Below are 15,315 nucleotides of genomic sequence, written 5' to 3'. Positions count from 1 at the left end.
TGGGGATGAGGTTTTAAAAATCCATGAATGCCACACAAAACACATCTATGACTACACATTTTTTCCGTGATAGGAAAGTTCATGTAGGCTCTAATTTAGGATTGTTAAGAGTTAAATAGGGTACAATAATCCATGATAGGTACTATTATTAGGAATAGGATAGTTGATTTAATAATGTGTTTTTTATATGTAAAAGTACCTATGTGCTATGGGTTTTGGTACTTGGAATTTTTTGAAATATATTGAAATTTTCTTTTGCTTTGAATAATGATTTTATGTTGTGCGTCGTCGATTTGGTGAGCACCCTTCATGGATTCTAAGGCATATCAAATGAAGGTCAATGGTGATCAACCCCCGACCCGTACGGGTGGGGTCCGGCTTCACCAAATTATGACCCGGCCCGTACCACCCGGACCAGTACGGGTTGGGTGAAACCCGGCCCGGCCCACCTGTTTACCAGGTCTAGACCGAAGGGATTCGGAAAGGATCATGACCGAAATATATGTGGGTCCGATTTGGATAGGATCAGATGAGACCCATATTTGGAAACTTTTTTATAGTTAGGTCTTTTATTAGATTTTTGAATTTATGTAGGAAACAAACACCCACAAGCCAAAGGAGTCTTTTATCTCTCTCCCCGTCTCAACATCCCTATTAAAAAAAACCCACCCCTCCTTTCCATTACCCACACACTCTTTCTCTTCTAAAACTTGTTCTTCAATCCACTTTCCCTCTCTGCTTTTCTTTCTTCATCATCTTCAAATCCATATTTCTATATCTCGTTTTTCTTCATATACGATCGAACCTCTCTTTCGATCCCCACAAAGAAAAAACAAATCCCAATTTAGGATTTTCTTTTGCCATGGATAACGCCAAAGAAGCTTGTGAAGGAGACAAAACCAACGATGAAAACCCTAACCCTAACCCTAATCCCGAATTGCATGAGGAAATTGCACCGAATTCTCCATCTCAGCCACCTAGCAGAACCCCCTTCACGAGCCTCAGCCAGGTGGAGTCTGACCTAGCCCTCGCCCGCAGGCTACAAGAACAGGTAACACCCCTAGGGTTTTTTATTTCTTGTTCGATCTTGTTTATTTGAAACACCCAATTAGTTTAAAAGCTTAAGCTATTAGAGGCTTGTGTTATTTATATGTGACCCTTTTTTTTGTTGGTCTTACTTACATGGGGCACATGTGGCCCCTCTTTTGAGGGATTTGAATTTTTAATATCAAGGAGTTGTTAGGTTTTGAACTAGGACTAGTCCTGTGGCAATAACTCATACCATGTGAAACAATCAATTACTTGAAAAGCTTAAGCTACTAGAGCCTGTATGAGCCCCTTTTTTTTCGGTTGATTGATTTGAATTTTTAATATGAGTTGTTGGGTTCTGAACCAAGACATGGCGTGGCAATAGCTCTGATACAATGTGAAACAACCAATTACTCCAAGAGCTTAAGCTATTAGAGATGTGTTATTTATATGTGACCCCTCTTTTTTTGGTTGGTTGTACATGTGGCCCTTCTTTTGGGTTGGTTGTACGCGTGGATTTTTAATATCAAGGAGTTGTTGGGTTTTGAATCAAGAGGTTTGATACCATATTAAACAACCAATTACTCTAAAAGCTTTCGGCCAGTTCGTTTGAGATTATGACAACTGATGGTGAGCCCACAAACCGGTTCTTGGACTCTCAAAATTAAATAACTTTGAGAGTCCAATAATCGGTTTGGGGTGATTTAATTTTGAGAATCCAATAATCGGTTTGGGGGCTCACCATCGGTTGTCATAATTTCAAACGAACTATTAGAGTTGGTAATTTTATCATTTATGCTTAAACAATTTATATTGGTTGAAATTTGTGAATTCCGATTCGATGAGAATTATGATGGGAGTTGATGGAATTAGGGATTTTTTATTGTGGGTTTTGTTTGTATGTGGACCAGGAAAGGGCGTATTTGATGCTGACGATGAACAATTTACCCGGTGCGTACAGCAGTTCCGAAAGTGGGAGCTCGGTGCATAGTGCGCAAGGCGATGATGATCTGAATGAGGATGAGAGTGCTGATGGGGACGATGATCTGAATGAGGATGAGAATGCTGATGGGGACGGTGATCTGAATGAGGATGGGGATTCTGAGGCCGTTGGCACAGATAGTGTTGGCATTGATATTGATCCGTCGGCATACGACAATGATGAGGACTATGCGAGAGCACTTCAAGATGCTGAAGCACAAGCTGCTATTCATATGATGGCGCTTGGGATAAATGATTGTGAGCAGCTCGAACATGATCCTTCAAAAGTTGAATTTTTGGTTTTGTTTGAGTAGATTTTTGTTCTTGCAAAGTTGAGAATTAGAATATTTATTGAATTTGGCTTGGTGTGATTAGGGGAATCGGAGGAGGAGGATCTTGAGGACAATGACAGTAACTCTCAGGTATCCATGTTCATCATTTTATTCATGTAACTGTCAGTCTTTTTCAGTTTAATTTCTGTGTTTCAATGTTTGTGTAGCTATAAAGTGTTATTCATCTTTATCTTTTATCACCATTGATAGCATTTTATGTATTTGAAGTATCAACCTTGATTGGTTGATGGATATCCCTGTGGTTGTTGTTATGATTTCAATGCAAGCTATTGAAAGAATACTTCTTTTTTTGAATGATTGGTCTGTTTTGTTATGATAGCTGTTAAAATTCTAAGCTAATTTCATGATTAGGTAGGATGATTTTAAATCATGTGATATGATTAATGTCTCTTGCAAGTTCTTTTATGCCTAGCATCTTTGACATAGGGCTATTTGTATTACACTTATCTCATTTTTTGCTCTATTCATTTGACTCTTCCAACCTAGTCTCAGTGTACACTGTACACCCTAATGAAAACATCCTTATGAGGACATTAGGATATGAGGGATGAATAATCACTTGATATTGGAAGTTTGTTTTGAGATTTCCCTTTATGCTTATTCATGGGTAAGCAGGAATCAAACTCAAAACTTGAAGGTTGCAATGCAGAGCACTATCCAACTGTGCTATAGATAGACCCCACTGAGAGTCTGTGATTCAAATTCTTACTATTCTAGATTCTTTGGGTTGCTGGTTTAGTGGAATTGCAAATCAATCTTTTTTTTTGTGCATATGAATTTAATGTTTTCAATTCTTATTGAGGCACTCCACAGTTAAGGGAATAAACAAATGTTTATGGACCTTTTAATTTGGATGTTTTTGCAATAAATGGATGGAGATTGGATGGAAAGGTAATGCATGCTTGAATAGTCCATAGCCGATTCTTAAAGGGATTTCTAGAAGATGGAAGCCTAAACTTATTTTCATCTTAAATAAAATTATATGCATCACAAACTTATATTTGATTGTTCTGTTTTTTGAATATTGTTGTTTGAGAATCTGAAAGAAAAGGTCATGCATATTAGTAGGCAATGCATTAGGAGAGAAAAGGTCATGCATATTTAGTATGAATTAGAAGATTGATTTTCTTCCATATCCATATCCATCGCCACGCTAATTCCTTTTTCAAAAATCCTACTGAAAATAACTGAAAAGTCAGATTTCAAAGGGTTTTCACCACACCATAAATGCACCCAAAATCTAATATTCTCTCCCCTACCTACTTTGTATCGGATGCCTTCTTGATAAAAGGGATCTGTATTTCTAGATATTGCGACAAATCGAGGAATTCCAGGTGATGAAAACATCTAAAGAATACCATCCCCCTAAACTAGACTATTTAGCCTCTATAGCTGATCTCCATAGCGTATCACTATCTTCTCCGAATTTTCACAACCATTTTTTGAGGAGAGCCTTATTCAGCAAATTCAGCTTTTTAATTCCAAGGTCACCCATCTTTTGAGGTTTGCACCCCTCTTCCCATCTACCCAAATGATATTTCACTATTTCCCACTACATCCCAACAACCCTAAATGTTTTACTCAGTGACCAATTGTGTTGGATTCACTCTTAGTGCTCCACTCTTTGTTGCATATACTTCTGAGTAACTTCAGGTCTGAGTGTTTTCAGGCAATAAGGTTTGTGCAACCTTGCATTTTCCTGTGATGTTGTGGTGTAAAAAGTTGAGGATGGGGCTACTAGTTGTGCTAAAGAGAGGACAAACATAAATGATGTGATCCAGGGAAGGGAAATAGAAGATAGAGGGGAAAAGAGAAGAAAAAGGGGAAGAAAATAAGAGTAAAAGAAGGGAAGACAAGAAATTTGAGGTGAGAAACAGGGGAAGAAGAATAAGAGAAGAAGAGAAAGGGAAGAAGAAGGATAGGGGAGAATATCTTTTCTCAATTCATTACTTCATCATCAAAATCTGAAAATCTCTAATACATGTGGCCTATATATAGGCAATGAAAGTAAAAATTCCACGGAAAATAAAAGCCTTAGAAACTAAACTATGGAAATAATAATCCTAGAAAATAAATGACATGGAAATAAAAATCCTAGACATGGAAATAAAAATCCTAAAACTTTTACTCCGCAAATATGACGCTTATTGGCCCTACAATTTGCATCATTCTCCCCTTATTGAAAAGAACTCGCCTCGAGTTCTAGACCGCCTGGATCAAATATATAAATGACCCATTCACACAATAAGAGTAGAAGGTCGTCGAAGTCACATATGATATAGGCCATCAGAAGCGGTCCATCCAAGTAAGTGCGACGGACTGGAAAAATTGTAACCCGGATGAGGCCAGTCTGTAAATGGTCACTCGTGGTAACTGCATAAAAGATCTCGGCCATGTCAAATGTAAAATCCACAGGCATCACCATATCCACATGAACAACGTCTGCCAAAATCTCCTCTGGAATAGTGTGACCATCTACAACATCGGTATCCCCATGCACCTCACATGTACCTATATGTGTCAAGCCATCACCTGCATCCTCATGATGATCGTCATGTGCACTGAAATCCTCAATCTCAGCCTCCACAATCATCTCGATTGGAGCATCGGCTATAGAGTCAGTACTGTCATTGTGCTCATCTACTGTAGAATCAGCATCCTCAGTTACAATGCTCATCATGGCCTTGGTGTCTGCAATCTCTGCAATAGGCTCAGACTCAATACGCCCAGCAACTGGATCATCAGTGTTAACCTCATCATCAAGAACAATTGGACCATCACTAGTATCAACTGCATCTGGCATATCGTGGGAGTCAGTAACATCGGTCATGCTAGTCGTGGCCTCCCTAGGAGCCTTAAGCCCAAGATGCTTGCTAATTCGATTCAAGGTTACCTTCATATCAGCCATCATGTCTAAGTGCTGATCCAAAGTAGCTTGAATGTGTCGTTCCCAGTCTCCTCGGGGTTGGACCTGTCTTTGCCTTTGATGATATCGATAATAAGCAGTACCCAAGAGCACCCGCACCCGCACCCGATACGCACCCGACACGGGTGCGTGGGCCTCCGGAGAGTACCCGTGCTTCTTAGCATATACCTTCACGAACTCATCACGGACATCTTGCCATTGACTAAAATAAGGCATGCCTAATTCACTGCGCTCTCACAAGAACTGTCTCCATTTCACCTTGGCATCTCTGCATACTGTATCCTTGACTCGACGAATGGTCATTTGATGATTATAACCATAATACTAAACTAAAATAAGGCATGCCTAATTCACTGCGCTCTCACAAGAACTGTCTCCATTTCACCTTGGCATCTCTGCATACTGTATCCTTGACTCGACGAATGGTCATTTGATGATTATAACCATAATACTAAACTAAAATAAGGCATGCCTAATTCACTGCGCTCTCACAAGAACTGTCTCCATTTCACCTTGGCATCTCTGCATACTGTATCCTTGACTCGATGAATGGTCATTTGATGATTATAACCATAATACTAATGGTATGCATCAAGAGCCTTGATCCATTGTAGGCACGCAACATCGTAATCTCCATAGGAATAGTAGCCGGCATCGGAACCATAGAAATACTGAACCCATGGTGTAGTCATTGTGGGGCGAATCAATGATGCATGACCCCCAAATGGAATCTGAGTTATGAGAAAGTGACGGTGAAGAGATCGATGTTCTGATCTATTAGATTTGGAGAGCCCTCAATATTTGCGGTATGATCTGATGTTTTGATTAGATTCTCAAATCCAATTTGATGTGTGCGATGAATTCTGCCTTGATCCGATGGAGATCAACACTCGATCTAAATTGACGGTTGAGATCAATCCTTGATCTAAAGGCGGAGGCGTGGAGCACACACAATCTGATCAGAGAGCTATAAGTGTTATGTGGTATGATCAGATCGTTTTAATTCGAATTCCTGAGTCAAAAGCTGTTTGCAACAGACCCCACCTCAATTTCCACTTGATCCTAATAGAGGGCTGAGATCAATCTATCCAATGAAGTTTCCCACTTGATCCTAATAGACGGCTGAGATCGATCTTCAATCCGATGTCTGGCTGGCTTCAAGGGTCCATATAGGCTTTTTGTTTTTTCTTGTCTCCTTGGGTGACACGTACAACACATAAAGGTATCTTTTGTTTCCCCAAAAGTAGCTTTCACATAAAGGTAACTTCTTTCTTGGTTTGTGGAAACTTATTGTGCAAGTTAACTAAATCTGCAAATCACTATATAAGTGGTAAGAGTGATATGTTTACCACTAGCCTTGCCCACACGTCTCCTACTTGCCTTCAATAAAGGTAACTGTCCTTTTCTTGAGAAAGTAAATAAGTTGCCTTTCCTTTCTTTTGGCCTCACAAATATTTACTGGAAAGTAAAAAGGAAAGCCAAGCATGTACCTCTCTGCCTTGATGTGGAAATTTGCTATATAATATATAATATATATTTGCAATCTTTCCTTTCTCTGTGGATTTCAAAATCTTCCCTCGATTCAAGTCTGCAGAAACCTGCTAGACAGGTTATGTAACCTGCTATGCAGGTCGATTGTCTTTTGGAAAATTATTGTTCCTGAGATAAACCCTTCTTTTGAAACTTGCTGTATTGCAACTGGATGTTGGAGTCACGGGAAAGAATGGGTCAAGGATTGTATAATGTTCAAGAAATCTGCAAGTGGTGTAGAGGGATTGGCATATTTTCGGGTTGATGTTGATGAGGTGACATTCAAGGCGGTTCTATGAAGCACGAAGGGACTTGGGCAGCAAAGCTAAGGGGAAAAGGTGCTGGTCAACTAGACTCTAAGAGTTGTTAACAAAGGTTGGGAAGAGGCACAGGTTTGGTGATAAAAGGGTAGGTAAAACAGTGCACAAGGATGACTATCAAGGAGGTGGGTCTGCGGGTATCACAAGTGGGATGGTGGAGTTGTGATTGAACGGAGGTCGGAGGGTGCTGACATGGGATGAGAATGAAGGGATGGTGCTGAAATAGGGACTGATTTTAGGAGAAAGGCTGCTGGTTTTGTGGGTAAATCTGAGGGCTGTTATGTGTCCCAAAGCCAATGCTGAAACTTGAAGGTGTTCTTGAGGGTAAAACTCGCAGGGCTTCGCGGTGCTGTTTGTTCGGATGGGGTGTCGAGGTGTGTTGACGGAGGAGAAATAAAAAGAGATGGTGAAGAGAAGGAAAGAGATAATAGAGAGACAGAGAGACAAGGGGAGAGAGAATAGGGAGAGGAAAAGAGAGCTTGGATCTTTGGCTCTGATACCAAATTGATGTGGCCCAAGGAAGGAGAAGTAGAAGATAGAGGGGAAAAGAGAAGAAGAAGGGGAAGAGAATAAGAGAAAGAAGGGAAGACAAGAAATTAGAGGTGAGAAATAGGAGAAGAATAAGAGAAGAAGAGAAAGGGAAGAAGAAGGATAGGGGAGAACATATTTTCTCAATTCATTACTTCATCATCAAAATCTGAAAATCTCTAATACATGTGGCCTATATATAGGCAATGAAAGTAAAAATTCCACGGAAAATAAAAGCCTTAAAAACTAAACTATGGAAATAATAATCCTAGAAAATAAATGACATGGAAATAAAAATCCTAAAACTTTTACTGTGCAAATATGACGCTTATTGGCCCTACAATTTGCATCAATAAATCAATGTAATAATTTAAATTATTAAAATTATGGCCATAATTGCATGATTCCAAATAGGTTGACTTAGGTGGCTGTTATCAAACATTTGCTTAGTGTAGTTCAATTGGCAGCTTAAAATTTTCAATTTCCATGCTTGCACATAAATTACGAGCACACATATGCTCAAACAGGATAACTAATGAGTTTTAATCAGACAACGTATGCAGGGCATTTAGTTTTTATTTATTACCATCATAAAGTGTGTTTTACTTCAGAACTAAATGTAAAGAACTCTCACTGTCCTAATGATAGCATTCTTCTTTGCCTACTGATATGAATTATGGCTCTTTAGCATTAAAGTGTAACCATTATTTGTAAACATTATAATGAAACACACTATCATGTAAACGTAAATATGCAGGTGAACAAAAAAAATTAAAATGGATTTCCAGCGTTCAATAAAAACCTAGCATAAGCTCACCTTATTAAACTGAAAGTCTGCATGCCTATATATATTGATATGTCCATGATTTTAAATTTTGGCCGAAACACCGAAATCCGCCGGACCGAAATTTAAAACCGAAACCGAACTTTAAAAATTTCGGCCGAAATTATAAGATTTTCACCGAAATTTCTGTCGGCTATGGCCGAAACTGAAACTGAAATTTCAATCTTTGGTTATGTCTAGGTTCCTTTTTTTCTGAAAGGTGTTTTGTCTAGGTTATGTGTGCATTATCCTACTGTTAGTTCAATGATTCAACCCAATGGACGGGAGCAACAGGAGAGTGTCTTGGAGTTTGAACTTCATCTATAGAGTAGTACACATTTAATTCTGATTTTAAGTTTTTTTTACCTATAATTATGCATCACTCAGCCATTTCAAACAAAAAAAAAATTATGTATCACTAACCTTCTTTCATTTTCATTTATTCAGGATCCATGGCAAGAGGTTGATCCAGATGAATTATCTTATGAGGTAGTCTAACATCTTTTCAAATCTGGCATCTCATATTGAAGCTTGATGCCTCTATCTTGACTATATTTTGAGAATTTTTTTTGGTTCAGGAATTGCTTGCATTGGGTGAAGTAGTTGGAACTGAGAGCAGGGGACTTTCTCCTGATACAATTGCCTCGTTGCCTTCAGTAAATTACAAAGCACAAAGTTCACAGGACGGGAACACTGATCAGTAAGCACATGACTCTTAAATTATATCATTTTTATTTTTCTAGTGATTTATGGTATTAGTGTGATGATGGAATTTTGTATGGTCATATTGCAGATGTGTCATTTGCCGATTGGACTTTGAGGATGGTGACACCGTTATTGTGCTTTCATGCAAGCACTCATACCACCCTGAGTGCATAAATAATTGGCTTCAAATAAGTAAGGTATGCTCCTCTTTGATAGGCTTGGAACCTCTATTTAATTTCTCATCTCATGGTTTATGGTCTTCGTACATATTCCTTGAAAGTTTGATCTCTTTACTTTCTGCTGCTTTTAAGACATTGTTCCAAGTTGTCTACATTTCTTTATTGCTTGGGTGTTTGGAAGAGTTTTAGAATCTCGTTTAGTTTGAAATAGCCCTTAACATCTGAACAATTTTATGTGATTTTAGGTTTGAGGAGAAGACTATTATACTTTATGTTAGCTCTGTTCTGGGTTAGTATTCTTTCCAGGTTCTTGGGATCCAAGAATTTGGTAGGCATAGTTTTTGTGAAGGTTCGCAGTTACAAAAAGAAAGTTTCGTTTTTTGGTATTATTTTAGTTGCTTTTAGAATTCTCTTTTAGGTTTTTTCCTGGTTTATAGATCTCGATGAGGTTTAGATTTAAGTATAACAGTTGTCCCACTCAATTAGCGTATAGCAAAGACAGTGCCTCCCAATATTTACAGATCAACCCCCTCTTCCTCAGCGCAAAACATAACAGTCTCCACTTCATCCTCGGCTAGCTTAGCCGCTTTATCATTGGTCGATCCGAACATATGCTGAGACTTCGGTTTGTTTATCTTGACAAGATCTATGATTTCAGATATGACACCTGCTAGCTTCCAATGACTATTTGCTCTATTTGTGGCCCATACTAAAACGCTGGATGAATCTCCTTCAATGATTAAGGGTCCTCGCCCATCCTTCATGTACCATCTAAGTCTACAAAGTAAAGCTCGGGCCTTAGCTTCATTGGCGCCACGCGTTCCTGCTGGTCCCGAAAAGGTAGGGGTGCAACTCGGGTCTGGTTGGGTCGGGTGGAAGCCAACTCGAATCCAATCCGAAACTCTAAACCGTTAACCTGAACTTGAACCCGACCCGACTCTCAACCCAATGAAGACTAACCCAACCCAACCCGAAAAATTAATATCTCAACCCGAACCCGACCCAATTTCCCAATTCGGGTCGGGTTGACCCGGTTATGGTGATATCTTTCCCCTTTAGGTTTTTTTGTTCTAAAAGAAACAAAACAGAAAAATGTTAATTTTTTTTTTTTTTAAATGTCGGGTTTCGATGCGAGTTGGGTCAACCTGACACTTCAACCCGAACCCGAACCCGAACCTGAACCGCAACCCGACCCAACTTGGGTTCAACTTCCTCAACCCAAACCTGAACCCGACCCAACTCGGGTTCAGCTTCCTCAACCCGAACCCAAACCCGACCTTTGATTTTTTCAGGTTGAACCCGACCCGAGTTGCACCCCTACGAAAAGGTCATCAATGATCTTTCATTGGTCTCACGAAGAATGCCACCAATACCCTCTTGCCCTAGGTTCCCGTGTTCCCTCTCGAGCTACCATCAAAATTTAATTTCAGCCAACCTGGGGGATGGGGGTTTCAACTTGGTGTGGCTTTTTCCTTCCCTTTTCTTTCCGTCATAACTGTTTTTCAATTCCTTTAAGATATCTCCTTTAGTGTGACTTTCCGCTATTCTTATCTCTTCCCCAAAATATGGGATCGATCTTGATATCTAAAGCTACTCTTCCCCAACTCCTATCTTTCTCTTTGAAAATTCTGTTATTTCTCTCCTTCCATAGATGCCAAACTGTAGCAGAAGGTGCCAATTTCCACATCTTTTGAATCGCTTCACCAAAAGGCCTGCCATTCCAGTAAAGTAATACCTTCTTTATGGAGTTTTGAAACACCGATAGACTTCTATGGCTTCTAATGATGCTCTGCCAAAGTCTGTAATCGAATTGGAAAATGGGCATTGTATCATTAGATGGTCTAGTGATTCCTCCTCGGTTTGCAAAAAATGCACCTGCTGACAAAGCGCATTTCCATAGTTTTGGTTAAACAACTTTATTATTTAGAAAATAATAAAAAGTTCTTTAATATAGAAAATAAAAAGCTCAACAATAAAAAGTTCGTTAATATAGAAAATAGTGATGATAGGTTCAGAGGGTATAGAAGTTTAGTCCTTACAATTTTCATAGTTTGCTGGATGACTGGCATAGCATATGGTTCAAGGTTTAAAGTCTAAACTACTGGTATCAGTATTTGATGACTCACAGGGTTGTTCCAACTCGGGTTTATGCTGGTTCCTTGAGTTCCTTATTGAAACTTGGTCGGGGAGCTAACTTGGTCGGGGAGCTAACATGACCAAGTCACCAGTCAGATGTATTTGTTATCTTGAGTTCCTTTGTGGAACTGGTATGAGTTAGCAGTTGGTATGGAATGGCCGAGATTTAAGGCTTCATATGGTTGCATATAATTATATAAATAGTACTGAGTGCAACAAGTGATCACAGATCTTGTCAAGATATGGAGGGGATTTATGCCTTATCAACCAAATTTATTCATGGCTTTCATTCTGTTCTTCTAAGATGAGCACAGAATTTTGTTTTGTAAACTTGCTTGGTCATGTTGTCATTCTCGAGTTTCAATTCTTAACTCCCTCTCAATCTACAAAGATGAAGGTTAAAATGTTGAAGTGATAACATGACCCTTTGTGTCATGGAAGAATGGGTTCTAAAGAAGATTTCCATTCAAAAAGCAGCAGTTGGGAACTTATACTTGTAGCTAAATCTATATGGTACATCTTGTTATTGACCAACTTATCCCTTGGGGTTTTGGGATTGATTTGTGGAACTCAATGTAAGTTTGGTAGTATGACAATTAGCTCCACTGTATCTAGAACATGGAGAAGACGAAGACAACCCATGGCATTGCTGCCCATAAGTTTGAAATGCAATAGCTTGTCATTAAAGGACTCCCACTTGGATCTTCCTTTAAGAGATTGAATCTGTTGGGTTTACCAAGTAATTATCATCCCGAAAAATTCAATTTTATCGTATAATAGTCTCATATTCAAAGAAATTATGACGACGATTTCCCAATACACAGGGTTTATTGTGAGTTTTACGATAATTGATTTTAGTTACATATAAATACATAAAAAATCTTTTTTTATATTTTATTTATTTTAACTATTAATATACAATAATTTTTTATTTTCTGCAATAATGTGCCGTTAAGTTTTGAAATCACCCCTACAACAGACATTAATTTTGAGAAAAAATTTGTTTCTATTTCTTTTTTAATGAGGTGAAAAATAGAGCCAACTATTTAAAATGTAAGAGATAAAAAAGCGACAAAGAAATTTACATCTATAAGGTATTTAATAATTATAGAGAAATTTACATTTATAAAATATTTAATAGCTATAAATGAATTTACATTTATATGGTATTTAACTGTTAAAGGAAATTTTACATTTATATAGTTTTAAATAACTTCATGAGCGATTGAGTGCCTTATTTTCTCATTATGTATAGTATGGATGGATAGATAGATAGTGTTAACTTACCAACTTGTCCAAAACTTAAGCCGGAGAAAGGTGTTATTTATCTTTTATACTTTTAACACTCCCCCACAAAAGGCCCACTTGGCAAACATGTGGCACATGTGGTCCCACTTTGGGCCGACCATCGCATGTGGATTTTTGCTATCCGGGAGGTTTGAACTCAAGACCTTTGGCTCTGATACCATGTTAACTAACCAACTCCTCCAAAAGCTTAACCTGTTTGAGAAATGCGTTATTTATCTTTTATACTTTAACAGATAGATAGATGTATTTATTAATAAGGTATTTAAGAGTTCTAAAGGAAACTTTATAAATACTTGAGCTGATAAATTGTCAACAACAGATAATTTTCAGGAGAAAAATGAGAATTTTCTTATTAGATATGTTCTTGTTTCTAACAAGCACATTATAAATTTGTCTATATAATCTTATTATATATGTGTGCATTCATCCTGATCTTATTTGATCACCTGTTGTGGTACATTGTAGTTTTGTTGAATCTGATGTTTTACATGTTGTTGTGCAGTCGTGCCCTGTTTGCTGTGCTGAGGTCTCCACATCAGAAAACGAGCAGAGATGAGCCATCCTTTTCTAAGTTTGTTTTTTCTTTTGTTCTCATAAATAATATATGTGATAAGCTGCTCTGCAAGGGATTAAATTGGATTTATTTTATTTGTGTGCCTCAATTTGTCTTACATCTTCTCTATATTGTTTGTTTTGTCATCCTTCTAAACCCCAATTCAGTACTCTCTCTCTCTCTCTCTCTCTCTCTCTCTCTCTCTCTCTCTGGAAATGCTGAGAAATATCATTTCGAATTGATAAAAGCACTCCCTTGCTTCAATAATGGCACTCCATTCATTTCTACTTTTCTACTTTGAATGGCTGTTACAATTTACAACTCAACAACCAATTGCAATAGGATGTTGATAAAGAATGGGTGCCATTATCAAAACAAGGGATGCTCTTGAAAACTAAGGGTTCAAGTTGTAGTTCACCCTGATTTTGGATCGGGTTGGGAAAAGTCAATCTATTTAATTTTGGGTTGGGTTAGTGTTGAAGCCTTTGGCAAAAGTACTCGTCCTAACTTTTTGAGTGATTTTATCATAATTTTCAAAATATTAGGAGTATGATTTTATATATGAGGAAAATGATTGTGAGCTTGAAGCTCAAATAGCTTATATGAGCTTGAGGGCCCAAACACATGGGTCCTGAATTATTTGTGGTGATCCAAACCATTCATTTGCAAGGCCCCATCATAGATAAGGTTTGTACCAAAAATCAGCTCCATTGGATCATCCTAACCCCTCCAAAAGCGGAGGGCAAAAGTGGGCAGATTTGTGGCAAACGGATGATCCTATGGAGCTGATTTTTTGTACCAACCTATCTATGTAAGGGCCTTTCAAATGAATGCTTTGGATCATCCTAACAATGTGGGCCCACATGTGTTTGGGCCCTTGAGCTCATATAAGCTATATGAGCTTCAGGCTCACAATCATTTTCCTCTTTATTTGAAAGGCCCTTACATAGATAGGTAGGTACAAAAAATTAGCTTCATAGGATCATCCTAACCCATTCAAAAGTGGATGGCAAAATGGACAGACACCGTTTGTCACAAATATGCCCATTTTTGCCCATTACAAACTGAACGTAACCCGACCTACCTTGGTCCAATTTGGAAAATTGGGTTAGGCGGGGTTGGGTTGGGTTATGTGGTTAGGGTTGAGAGATGTAGAGTGCTACGCCTCGGGTTGGTCACTGACTCACTGATGTTGGCACTAGCATGTTTTGATAATTGCACAAACACAGTTTGTCTTTTTTAATTAGCTTATGACAGCGTTTTGGGAACTGTTGTAATAATCTTTGACAACTGTTTAAAAAATAAAAACACTGCTTAAATAATAAAAACAAGCTGAGTTATCAAAACATGGTAGTGCCTACCAGTTCCTTTTTAGTTATCTACTACTATAAGCTGGGAGGAAAAGAAGAGAGTTTTTTTATTTTTTTGAAAATTATATGAGAATTACACATCACTTTTTTTTAACTTTTTTTAACAAATGCACCCATTCAACTCCCATATTTTCAATCCTATGCCCTCCTTTATGCTTTTAACAAAGGCACCCATTAAAGCCATATAATTTCAATCTTACCCCCCTCCTTTATGGTTTTTTAATAAAAAATCTATAGGGTGATCTTAACCATCCGATTAAGAGGAATTATGGAAACATCTATAGATTGGAGGGTTAGGATCAGCCTATGGAAATGATTTTTGGGGCACAACCTATTTATGTTGTGTTCCATCACATGGACGGTTTGGATCATGGAAATGATTTTTGGGGCACAACTTATTTATATTGTGTTCCATCACATGGACGGTTTGGATCAACCTATGACGTGGTCCGTACAGTTCTTTGTCGGCCCGTGCATCGCACAGGTTTTTTACTAGTATGGTATATTGCATTTTAAACATGGCACTTACGTGGTCTACTAGATCAACATATATAACATAGTAAAATATCTTGGG

General features: G+C 38.2%; 1 protein-coding gene across 2 annotated transcripts; it reads left to right on the top strand.

Annotated features, from left to right (window-relative positions):
• Window positions 1–591: 591 nt before the first annotated feature.
• On the top strand, window positions 592–13,500 carry LOC143854528 (E3 ubiquitin ligase BIG BROTHER-related-like). Of its 2 annotated transcripts, none has more exons than XM_077364543.1 (7): window positions 592–1,051; window positions 1,941–2,268; window positions 2,386–2,432; window positions 8,938–8,979; window positions 9,069–9,190; window positions 9,284–9,387; window positions 13,321–13,500. In XM_077364543.1, exons 1-7 carry the CDS (start codon window positions 863–865, stop codon window positions 13,341–13,343), a joined length of 855 nt encoding a protein of 284 aa, XP_077220658.1. In that variant the 5' UTR covers window positions 592–862; the 3' UTR covers window positions 13,344–13,500. The 2 variants fall into 2 exon arrangements, with proteins under 2 accessions (XP_077220658.1, XP_077220657.1); XM_077364542.1 differs by having other exon boundaries at window positions 593–1,051; window positions 9,284–9,392.
• The last annotated feature ends 1,815 nt before the right edge of the window (window positions 13,501–15,315 follow it).

The sequence above is a fragment of the Tasmannia lanceolata genome, unplaced genomic scaffold (assembly GCF_043159265.1).
Source record: "Tasmannia lanceolata isolate RefF3 unplaced genomic scaffold, GAP_Taslan_0.1 ptg000020l, whole genome shotgun sequence".
NCBI classification, from domain to species: Eukaryota; Viridiplantae; Streptophyta; class Magnoliopsida; order Canellales; family Winteraceae; genus Tasmannia; species Tasmannia lanceolata.
Note: the sequence above shows the minus strand (reverse complement) of the source record. Positions and strands in the feature narration are given on the sequence as shown.